The sequence below is a fragment of the Montipora foliosa genome, chromosome 9, assembly GCF_036669935.1.
Source record: "Montipora foliosa isolate CH-2021 chromosome 9, ASM3666993v2, whole genome shotgun sequence".
NCBI classification, from domain to species: Eukaryota; Metazoa; Cnidaria; class Anthozoa; order Scleractinia; family Acroporidae; genus Montipora; species Montipora foliosa.
The window spans coordinates 33,578,143-33,590,526 of record NC_090877.1 but is presented as its reverse complement, the minus strand read 5'-3'; the positions used below and the strand labels follow the sequence as shown (position 1 = coordinate 33,590,526).

Below are 12,384 nucleotides of genomic sequence, written 5' to 3'. Positions count from 1 at the left end.
GATCTTTTTTGTCAAATGTTAATTTGACCAAACCTCTCTCAGTCCAGTCACAAAACAAAGTCATACTTGTAAGGTCTTCTTATCTTTAAGAGCCTAGGTCGATGTGAAGAGAAAGAAAGCATGAGTTTTATTTAGACACCCTTATTTAAATCTCTTTATTTTTACCAAACCAGAAAAAAAAATTTCAGCAACTTTTTCACTTTTATACACTCATTGACATGTTCTTGCTTCTGAGAATTTCACTTATCTTTTGAGAGCCTTGGTTGATATGCTGGTTTTCCTATTGAATATCTTTAGGGGGAGATCTATAATTGGCATCAATCGGATTCTACTCTGCTTTATTTGGGAGAGTGACACTGGATTCATGTATACTTAGGACTGTATCATAATAAATTATTTTTATTTTTATTCATGTAGTTGTTTATTTAACATTTGTATTAGTACTTTTTCAATATTTACCTGCCTGGCCTGAAAGCAGCCTCCTCGGAGACACCTCTTATCCCGCCCCGTTATGGCTGACTTTGCGCTCCCCAGTCTGTTGCCAGGCCAATCTCCGTCTTCCCGTGCCCTGGAGAATGTCTCCTCGCTCGCTCTGGACGGGTGGATGAACTTGCCAGTGGGGCCGACCTATGTTTACCTCTGGATCATTCTAATGTACTACTCTTGACTCCTGCACGAATATTTCCTTAGCAAGTTATTGCCGCTAATCTACAAACTGCTGAATTAAAATGAAATAAAAAAATAGGGAAAATATCGTTGACGTCACCTATTGTCATTAACGTGCCAACTAGAGCCTCATTGGCTGTCGAAACAAAGGGTCTTTTGTTCCTGTGGTTGGCGTATTTGAATAACAACAGCAATGTTTGTAAACAGATATCTTCCCTATAAAGGCAATTAAGAAATCATATCAGCACTTGTAGAATAGTCCCTAGTCACGTGGGTGTTTGGGAAATACCCATTTCCTTTGTTCCCAGGGTCTCTCGCTGTCTGCCCTCCTTGGGACAGGAACGAATGTCGAAATAGGCCAATTCGTTCTCGGGTGGCAGGTTATTTTTTGAAGCTATTGTCATAAATCGTGAGCCTTAACGATCAAAAGATACCTTGACAGCTAAAAATATAGGAAATTGGTTTTTGCGATCACCTCAAGTTGGAACAAGGTCCTTGTGAGTAACTAGTAAAAAGGGAATACTTCCTCATTGGGGAATGTGTGACTTGTGGCTCATGTCTATCATGTTCTGGCTCTGGGTGATTTGAGGGCAAATAGTTTGTTTATGGAGATAGAAAATGGAAACACCCTTAATGCCCGGTTATCGATAAGTAAACTCCTCCCAGTCACGTCCCTTTTCTCTAACTTTTAATGAACTCTCCTTGAATTTGGTACACGGAGCAGTCGTGTGTTTCCAATCATGTAACTTGAATGTCTTATGATTTTTCTAAGTCAACTGTCAGACAACCAAACAGAAACATTTAGTTAAACAGTTTGTTTTCGAAAACAAATGGAAATGTGGGGAAATACTAGTAATGTTTTGTCTGAAAAAATGAAAACATTGACTTGTTCACTTCACGCGATATTACGGATATGTGGCATACCCTCCAACCATCAGTGCTACTCACAAGAATCCAGCAAATTTAATCCCATCGCGACAAAAATCTTTTGAATGGAGATGGGATTCGATCGCCTAGTTCGAGAAGCGCACAAGCTCACACGCAGATTGACTTGTTGTCCAGCTGTTGATGCGTGTTATTGATATATTTTTACGAAGTACTTATAGGATCGTGACATTAAATATTTGTATTTGATAATAATGTTGAGGAAATTTTGAAACGTTGTTGTTCTCTGATTATTTCTTTAAGTCTGAAGGAACGATTTAAGACGTGACTTTTTAAAGTTTTTGAATGGAAATGCAACACGCGACAAAATATGTGTTCTTTTACAATGTTTCGAAAATGTGCGTGCTTTGAGATGCTCACGTGAAGCACGTCACGAATGCATCGATTATGAGTTTCACAATCTTTGGCTCATCGCAATGTAAAGTTTTCTTCCCTTTTTCAATTTGGCGACCGAAAATGACTCTACACTCAACCTAACATTAGCACGCTATTCAAGACTCTCATTGATGTTGAAGAATATCGACTCGTTTCCACAGTTCAACAGTACTGATTCATGAGTCTATTGTTATTTGCATATCTATTATCTCCAGCTATTAACACCTGCGCGATGTAAAAACCGCTCCTTGTCGCGCTGTAGTGTGTAAAGTGAGCAAAGAGCACGATTTGGCACATGTGAAATGCGACGTCTAAATCAAATGCCGCATGTTTTAACTCGAAGTGTTCGACATCTATAAAAAACAGCCGTAAAACTCCAAACTCTAAGGATATTTTCGCAATTTCGAGCCCCGAAAAGAAACTCGTCAGCTTGAGCAGCACAAAAGCGTACAGATACAAAAATTCTTTATTTTGATTTATTGCTGTTTAGCATCGGAGAGGAAAAAAGAAATCTGATGTTATTTCAAAGTCAAGTAGTAACGAAGTAGTCATGTCTGATTTGGTGTGTATTATCTGCCACGAGGGTGCTGCCCCTAATAAGAGTATCGTAAGGAACACTGAAATGATTGAGAATCGGTACGAGTCCTGCAAAGAATGACTGTCCTTGGAATAGATCTAGACTGACATCAAGTCAGTTACAGACCGCTTAGCAAGCCTGAGTGAAGTTGAACGTAATCTGTGTACTGCCACAGTGAGTGCCGCAAACCAATTGTTAACAGGGACATGATCGAGCGATTGAGAGGTGCAAAGCGGGCCTTGCCAGACGACTCCCCACCCGTTCTCCCGCGAGGCCCTGGTCGTTCTTCTACCTCATCAACCTCTTTGCGGCCTAAAAGGGCGAAACCGCTTCCTAAGTCGCAGGTGTGCCTGTTCAAGTCTTGTAGTTTTTGTCCGGTTGAAACTGTAAAAGATTTACACCGCGTTTTTTCAGATCAAGTGGGAACAACGTTACTGGAAATAAAGAAAAATACGCAAGACGACCAGGTTAGAACTTGCGTATCAGAGCTTGTAGATGCCGGGGACGCCTCGGCACTTGAAAAACACTATAACAGGAACTGTTTGCGTTACGCTCCGCGAACCTTCAGCGCTGATTGTGAAAGTGCTTCTGTAAAACAAGTTGTTCGCTCGGCGTGTGATGAAGAATTAGTTCTGGCAGTTCAGAACACACTAGCGGACGACAGTGCCAGCTTGAATATGGCTGAGGTGTAAATGACACCTACGTGGCGATATTACGTGGCGATGGAAATAACCGAGTCAGGAAACTACCGAAAGTACTTAAAACAACTTTTAAGTGAGCGACTTCCAAATCTGCAGTTTGTTAAGTCGTCGCGCAAAAGTGAGCCTGACAAAGTTGTACTGCCAGCAGCGGTTAGTTAGCCTGTCGTTGTACTGTCAGCTCAAATGGCCATGGATAATAGGGATACGATCAGAGCATTTAGAAACCATGGCCCGGATGTTGCGGAGAGAAATTATGCAGCAACGGAAGTGGTCCTTCACTGGAAGCTTTGAAGATTTTCCGAATCCGCCCTTACTTCAGTTTTTTCTCACACATCTGCTCTTTGGCTCGCACGCGGGGATGTTTCGGGGATGTGCTATAAAGAAGTCAACAAAATGGTTGACGAAGTGTATCAGTTTGTTGTCCAAAACACGAGAACTGATCGTCAAGTCAAACATCAACCTGGGCAAACGAAGGATTCAAACAGACCGCGTAAAACGCCCCTCTCAGTCGGTCTGCCCCTCGCTATTCACTCAAGAGTGTGCGACAAGAATCTCGTCAATACCCTATCGGACTTGTACATGGGAAGTGACTACAAATGCATCCTTGACATCGAAAAGCGCGTCGAGCAGAGTGTTTTTCAGCGAATCGTTGCAACGGGAGGGTTTTGCCTTCCTGGTTTTGTTAAGCGGGATGTAAATATCTGGTTTACCTGTCCACAATATCAACCTCGTAGAAAACACTCCAACAGGACAGAATACATTCCACGACACGGTGATTGTTTTGAACAAGCCTGCGGAAGATGGCGAGGCAGTCAATCAACCACGAGCCCTCCCACCAAAGGCACCAGACTCATCGACGGAAGTTGGCTTTGAAGTGAAATACTGAGAACAGCTAGTCATCAAGCCCAAACTAATGCGATTTCAGACCTAAAAGCTCGGAAACCGAACGGAGCTAATATCGCATGAGTACACACACACATGGGCGCTTGTAAACTACCTTGCTACTGAAGACATCAGTGATGAGAGCCTAGATGCTATCCCGACTGCAAACCAAGAACAGCAAGAAAGCGATGAAAACCAAAACTAACGTGAATTTGAATCGGAAAATGTCCAAGATTCCGATGAGCCAATTCTTGTGGTGAAAGAACGAACACGAACAAGAAAGAAGACGGTGAAGAAGGAGGTCCTTATAACGTGGGCCGGTACCAAATCGCTTCTCTTATCACACTCCCCTGAAAATCAGGTCGACAAGCTGACACACTCAGAGGTGATTGCACCGTTGTTCAGGACTTCGCCGACAGATTATACTACTTTCTATACCGTCTTGAAACTAACAAGAGGATTTCTGCTTTCGTCGTTGGACCAGAGAGGAGGACTGTCATTACTCTTGACTCAGATCTGTACAACCGTGCCCTTCAGATTCAGCAGTCAGTAGGCAACCGCAACTGGATTCTGCGAGCTGGCGTTTTACACACCGCCTTTGCTGAACTACACGCCCTTGGAAAGATTCTTGACGGAGGTGGCATTGATACATGTGCCATTGAAAGTGGAATTTACTCTTCTGCAGATCTTCGTGGGATACATAGCGGCAAGGCGTACAAGCGTGGCCTCGAGCACCAGTTAACAACCAGCCTGGCACTCTTGGCGATGAGATTTGACCATCTGTTGACCACCCTTCCAGCAAATGAGGATATACCTCGCGCACAGTGCGCGTCCTTTAGAGAGGCCCCCCACGAGCGCATTCCAGAGATTCTGAAAAAATCAAACCACAAGAGCGTGAAGAACAAGGACTCAAGGAACTTGCGTGATTTATGATAGAGAACCTCAAGCAAGTGGACAATCTGTTACAGCTCATTCATGCTTGCCACTCTGGGGACTGGGAAGGTTACCTGGCAGCGTTGGAATGCCTCATAAAGTATTTCTTAGCGCACAATGCCAGTCCACCTAGCGCAGATGAACGCACTCGAGTATGAGGACGCTATGGGAAGCATTGAAGTTCGGAGATTTTGTTGTAGCAAAGTCAGAGATTGCGCGTTCACGAAGTTGTTCACAGATCAGACCCTAGAGCAGGAGATCAAAGTATTAAAGCGTCACGGAGGTATGGTCGGGTTAAGTCAAGACGAAGCCTCTTTGACCGCCTTCTTATCACGTCACCGCAGCTCGCCCGTATGGTAAAGCAGTATCTCAACAGCTGTCCCAAAGTATCCAAGATTTTTGAGCGGACAGAGCACTATCAGCTCTCCGCTGATGTTGCTGTAAGAACGCGAGGAAACGCCATGTAACTCCGCCAGTCTATAGAGCTGCACTGCGAAGGCAACCCATTTACAGTTGAGTCTCCCTTGAATTCGAATAGTGTGCTGTCGTCAGCTCTTGTGCCAGAAAAGGCAAAGGAAGATATCTTGTGCTACGCACTCGGAAAAGGCCAAAAGTGGTTTGAAGAATTCGTTGAAGACAGACTGTTGCCATCTTCTAAGAACTCCTTATGGGACGCTATGAAAAAGCTGAAACTGAAGACCTTCTCAAACTGGATGAAGAAAACTCAAATTCGTGTCGGAGACAAAGTCATCAAAATACGCGAAGAACGGGAGTTACTCGGAAGGTTTCTCATAATCCAAGGAAGTAGGCCGCTTGTGCCAACACTTGAGGAAACCATCGATGAGTACGAGATGGCAGTAGTGAGGCCCTGTAAGGGATTTTAGGGATAAGGGATAACTGACTAGATAATTATAGGGATAAGGGATAACTAAGGTAGCTGTAGGGATAGCAAAAAATAGCTTTGATTTCCCAATTGTCAAACCTTTGGTCACTTTTGCCAAGGATTTGCGTTACCGGCGACCGGTAACGAACAGTAACGCAAATAAGTCATTACTATTTTTCTAAGAAAGGGGTAATTCGTTAACAAAAAGACAGGGCCTAAAATTGAGCCGTGTGAAACACCACAACGCAATACTTCGGTATCAGATACAGCACCTCCGAGATTTAAGCATTGACCGCGGTCCGATAGATAGCTTCTGAACCAAAGTAGTGTTGAAGAAGAGCAACCATACGTCTGTAGTTTGGCTATTAAGAAGTCATGATTAACTACATCAAAAGCCGTACGTAGATCTAAGAAAATCGTACCAGTGTAAAAGCCTTGATCCATTGCCGCAAGCCAGTCATCGGTCATTTTAATCAATATATACTCAGTTGAGTGATGAGGTCGAAATCCAGATTGCGTTGAGACAATAAGATTATATGACGGGAGATACAGCATTAACTGGGTGCATATGTGTCTTTCAAGTAGCTTAGACTGATTGAAGAACGGAGATCGGACGAAAATTGTTTGGATTAAAAGCTACTCCAGACTTGTGAACCGGTGTTACACGTGCTAGTTTAAGAGCAGAAGGGCAGATACCAGACTGAATGCTACAATTTAGAACTTTGCTAAGACTTTTAAGAATAGCCGGAGAGATGAGCTTAAGTAATGACACGCTTATTCCATTGGGACCCGTGGCAACGTTAGTAGGGAGCGATTAATCAATTTACCTAACGAATTGACATCAAGAAGTGGTTAGTGGTAGATGGTTTCCTAACGTTCACAAAGTTTTTAATGCGTGATAGGTCGGGATTAAGAGATTGATTATTGTCGACAAATGATGCAATGAAGACAAAATGCTTGTTAAAATTGTTTGCTTGATCACGAGAAGATCACTCACAGCAAATTACAAATTATTAACATGCTAGGCGTCTTTAGTCACCTCCAGCCAGCGGTGTAAGACGTCTAAGAATATGTGTCAAACATGAAGCCGCAACCTGCGAAAATTTGCGATATTAAGGTGGCTTACTACAGTTTTCCTAAGAAGAAGATCAAGATTTTGAAATATGTGAAATTAAAGTAGCACGATGTCTCTTCTGAAGTGTTAGTCACTGCAATTGATGTAAAATCTAATTTTACCTCACAAATAAATGCAAATCAGAGGAAATGCTAAATATAGTGACCGAGCTCCTAGCCTGGGGGAACTCCCATACAAAAAGGGGAGGGGTGCTCGTCGTCTCGCTTAGGGGTGTAAATTTGGGATTTTGGTCTCACTTTAGGGTGTTCTGGGCAAAACGCAATCATATGTAGCCGTGAAGGTCTCCTTTAGGGTTGCGCGCGAAGACATATAAAAGTGTACATTTACACAGCATCCCTCCCCTTTTTATATGGGAGTTCCCCCCTAGCCGTACTACCAGTGTTAAAATTTTGGGAATTAGTAAACAATATGAAGACGAAACTGTCAACATTTTTTTAAAAAAGATCTATCAGACAGTTTTCAGTTATCATAATAAACGAAAATCGACGTTTTTACATTTGCATAAAATCTGCCTGGCAGATTTAACTATTTTTTTTCTGTTTTTTTTTCGCTAAGGAAATCCTGAAATTTTAATGAAGGTTGCGTTGTACGGCTAGTAGTTCCCCCTCCATGCAGGAGCTCGGTCACTATATTTAGCATTTCCCCCTGATTAGCATTTATTTGTTAGGTAAAATTACATTTTACATCAATTGCAGTGACTAGAGGCGCTGTTACACTGTGAAATGTTTCGTACAACGTGTCTCACAATGTTTTGGCCGTTACAGGGTATGTCACACTGTGAAAACATTGCGAAACAAGTTGCAGTGTGACAGCGCCTTAACACTTCAGAAGAGACATCGTGTTGCTTTAATTTCTCATCAAAATCTCGATCTTTTTCATTACGAAAACTGTAGTAAGCCAGCTTAGTAAGCCACCTTAATATCGCAAATTTTCGCCGGTAGCGGCTTCATGTATGAAAAATATTCTTAGACGTAGATACGTTTACTGATTCACTATACATGGCCTGCACAGGTCTACATGACCATACATAACCCTACACAGGTCTACATGGCAATACATAACCCTACACAGGTATACACGGCCATACATAACCCAACTCACGTATACATACATGGCCATACATAATCCTACACAGGTATACATGGCCATACATAACCCTATACAGGTATACATGACCATGCACATCAAGCCAAGGAGATCATGCTAGCAGTATTCTAGTATGCTCATAGGTAAAAAGCTGTTAAAATGATGAGTCTAAACGTTCTCTATCTGTTTGATCATCAGAGTGATGACGATGATTAAACAAATCAAAAACTTTTAGATTCAAAATTCTAGCAGCCTTTTACCTTAAAGTTTTAAGCACGCTTTTCGCATCTAGGATCTCGTGCGGCCTTTTTATTTTCTCGCGGGTTTCGTTCGCGTCTCGCTAGAGGGACAAAGCGAAAGAAGGATTACTCGTAGTCTATATAGCTGTGAAGGGCTATGCATGGCTGTGAAGATCTATGTATAGCTGTGGAGGGCCATGTATAACTGTGTAGGGCTATGTATAACTGTGTATGGCTATGCATAGCTGAGGAGAGCCATGTATAGCTGTGGAGGGCTATAGACAACTGTGTAGGGCTATGTATAGCCGTGGAGGGCTATGTATAACTGTTTAGGGCTATGTATAACTTTGTAGGGCTATGTATAGCTGTGGAGAGCCATGTATAGCTGTGGAGGGCCATGTAGAGCTGTGGAGAGCCATGTATAGCTGTTGAGGGCTATTTATAGCTGTCGAGACCCATGTATAGCTGTGAAGTGCAACGTATAGCTGTGGAGAGCCATGCATAGCTGTGCAGGGCTATGTATAGCTGTAGAGAGCCATGTATAGCTCTGGAGAGCCATGTATAGCTATGGAGGGCCATGTATAACTGTGTAGGGCTATGTTTATATGTGTTCAGGGCTATTTATAACTGTGGAGAACCATGTATAGCTGTGAAGGGCTTTTTATAGCTGTGGAGGGCTATGTTTAACTGTGTAGGGCTATGTATAACTTTGTAGGGCTATGTACAGCTGTGGAGAGCCATGTATAGCTGTGGAGGGCTATGTATAGCTGTGGAGGGCCTTGTATAACTGTGTAGTGCTATGTTTAACTGTGTAGGGCTATGCATAGCTGAGGAGAGCCATATATAGCTGTGGAGGGCTATATATAACTGTGGAGGGCTATGTATAGCTGTGGAGAACCATGTATAGCTGTGGAGGGCCATGTATAGCTGTGGAGGGCCATGTATAACTGTGTAGGGCTATGTTTATATGTGTTCAGGGCTATTTATAACTGTGGAGAACCATGTACAGCTGTGAAGGGCTTTTTATAGCTGTGGAGGGCTATGTATAACTGTGTAGGGCTATGTATAACTTTGTAGGGCTATGTACAGCTGTGGAGAGCCATGTATAGCTGTGGAGGGCTATGTATAGCTGTGGAGGGCCTTGTATAACTGTGTAGTTCTATGTTTAACTGTGTAGGGCTATGCATAGCTGTGGAGAGCCATATATAGCTGTGGAGGGCTATATATAACTGTGGAGGGCTATGCATAGATGTGGAGAGCCATGTATAGCTGTGGAGGGCTATAGATAACTGTGTAGGGCTATGTATAGCTGTGGAGGTCCATGCATAGCTGTGGAGAACCATGTCTAGCTCTGAGGGCCATGTATAGCTGTGGAGGGCCATGTATAGCTACTGCGCGCCATGTACAACTGTGGAGGGCCATTTATAGCTGTGGAGAGCCATGTATAGCTGTGGAGGGCTATGTATAGCTATGGAGGGTCATGTAAAGTTGTCGAGGGCAATGTATAACTATGGAGGGCCACGTAAACCTGTGGAGGGCTATGTATAAATGTGGAGGGCCATGTATAACCGTGCAGGGCTATGTTTAACTGTGTAGAGGTATGTATAGCTGTGGAGAACCATGTATAGCTGTGGAGGGCTATGTATAGCTGTGGAGGGCTATGTATAACTGTGTAGGGCTATGTAGAGCTGTGGAGAGCCATGTATAGCTGTGGAGGGCTATGTATAGCTGTCAAGACCCATGTATAGCTGTGCAGCGCAACGTATAGCTGTGGAGAGCCATGCATAGCTGTGCAGGGCTATGTATAGCTGTGGCGAGCCATGTATAGCTGTGGAGGACCATGTATAGCTGTGGAGGGCCATGTATAACAGTGTAAGGTTATGTATCACAGCGTAGGGCTCTGCATATCTGTGGAGAGCCATTTATAGCTGTGGAGGGCTATATATAAGTGTGGAGGGCTATGTATAGCTGTGGAGAACCATGTATAGCTGTGGAGGGCCAAGTATAGCTGTGGAGGGCCATCTATAGCTGTGTAGGGCTATGTATAACTGTGTATGGCTATGCATAGCTGTGGTAAGCCATGTATAGCTGTGGAGGGCTATATATAACAGTGTAGGGCTATGTATAGCTGTGGAGGTCCATGCATAGCTGTGGAGGACCATGTATAGCTGTGGAGGGCCACGTATAGCTGTGGAGGGCTATGTATAGCTGTGGAGGGCCACGTATAGCTGTGGAGGGCTATGTATAGCTGTGGAGGGCCATGTATAGCTGTGGAGGGCTATGTATAGCTGTGGAGGGCCATGTATAGCTGTGGAGGGTCATGTATAGCTGTGGAGGGCCACGTATAGCTGTGGAGGGCTATGTATAGCTGTAGAGAGCCATGTATAACTGTGTAGGGCTATGTTTAACTGTGTAGAGCTATGTATAGCTGTGGAATGCCATGTATAGCTGTGGAGGGCTATGTATAGCTGTGGAGGGCCATGTGTAACTGTGTAGGGCTATGTATAACTGTTTATGGCTCTGCATAGCTGTGGAGAGCCATGTATAGCTGTGGAGGGCTATATATAACTGTGTAGGGCTATGTATGGCTGTGGAAGTCCATGCATAGCTGTGGAGGACCATGTATAGCTCGGAGGGCCATGTAAAGCTGTGGAGGGCCATGTATAGCTATGGAGGGCCATGTACAACTGTGGAGGGCCATGTATAGCTGTGGAGAGTCATGTATAGCTGTCGAGTGCTATGTTTAGCTGTGGAGGGCCATGTATAGCTGTGGAGAGCCATGTATAGCTGTGGGGGGCTATGTATAGCTGTGGAGGGCCCTGTATAACTGTGTAGGGCTATGTTTTTTATCTGTTGAGGGCTATGTATAGCTGTGGAGAACCATGTATAGCTGTGGAGGGCCATGTATAGCTGTGGAGGGCCAGGTATAACTGTGTAGGGCTATGTATAACTGTGTATGGCTATGCATAGCTGTGGAGAGCTATGTATAGCTGTGGAGGGCTATATATAACTGTGTAGGGCTATGTATAGCTGTGGAGGGCTATGTATAACTGTGTAGGGCTATGTATAGCTGTGGAGGACCATGTATAGCTCGGAAGGCTATGTATAGCTGTGGGGGGCCATATATAGCTATGGAGGGCCATGTACAACTGTGGAGGGCCATGTTTAGCTGTGGAGAGCCATGTATAGCTGTGGAGGGCTATGTATAGCTGTGGAGGGCCATGTATAGCTGTGGAGGGCCATGTATAGCTGTGGAGGGCTATGTATAGCTGTGGAGGGCCATGTATAACTGTGTAGGGCTATATTTAACTGTGTAGGGCTATGTATAGCTGTGGAGAACCATGTATAGCTCTGGAGAGGTATATATAGCCGTGGAGGGCTATGTATAACTATGTAGCGCTATGTATAACTTGGTGGGGCTCTGCATTGCTGTGGAGAGCCATGTATAGCTGTGGAGGGCTATATATAACTGTGGAGGGCTATGTATAGCTGTGGACAACCATGTATAGCTGTGGAGGGCCATGTATAGCTGTGGAGGGCCATGTATAGCTGTGTAGGGCTATGTATAACTGTGTATGGTTATGCATAGCTGTGGAGAGCCATGTATAGCTGTGGAGGGCTATATATAACTGTGTAGGGCTATGTATAGCTGTGGAGGTCCATGCATAGCTGTGGAGGACCATGTATGGCTCGGAGGCCATGGATAGCTGTGGAGGGCCATGCATAGCTATGGAGGGCCATGTACAACTGTGGAGGGCCATGTATAGCTGTGGAGAGCCATGTACAGCTGTGGAGGGATATGTATAGCTGTGGAGGGCAATGTATAGCTATGGAGGGCCATGTATAGCTCTGGAGGGCCATATATAGCTGTGGAGGGCTATGTATAGCTTTGGAGGGCTATGTATAACTACGTAGGGCCATGTATAGCTGTGGAGGGCCATGTATAGCTGTGGAGGGCCATG

At 44.1% G+C, this 12,384-nt stretch overlaps 2 protein-coding genes across 2 annotated transcripts; both read right to left on the bottom strand.

The window, feature by feature from the left end:
- Positions 1-8,548: 8,548 nt before the first annotated feature.
- Positions 8,549-9,765, bottom strand: LOC137971739 (uncharacterized). The gene is made up of 2 exons (XM_068818516.1): positions 9,643-9,765; positions 8,549-8,737 (listed from the first exon to the last, which is right to left on the bottom strand). Exons 1-2 carry the CDS (start codon positions 9,763-9,765, stop codon positions 8,549-8,551), a joined length of 312 nt encoding a protein of 103 aa, XP_068674617.1.
- A 975-nt stretch (positions 9,766-10,740) lies between these two features.
- Positions 10,741-11,945, bottom strand: LOC137971738 (uncharacterized). The gene is made up of 2 exons (XM_068818515.1): positions 11,813-11,945; positions 10,741-10,850 (listed from the first exon to the last, which is right to left on the bottom strand). Exons 1-2 carry the CDS (start codon positions 11,943-11,945, stop codon positions 10,741-10,743), a joined length of 243 nt encoding a protein of 80 aa, XP_068674616.1.
- Positions 11,946-12,384: the final 439 nt, after the last annotated feature.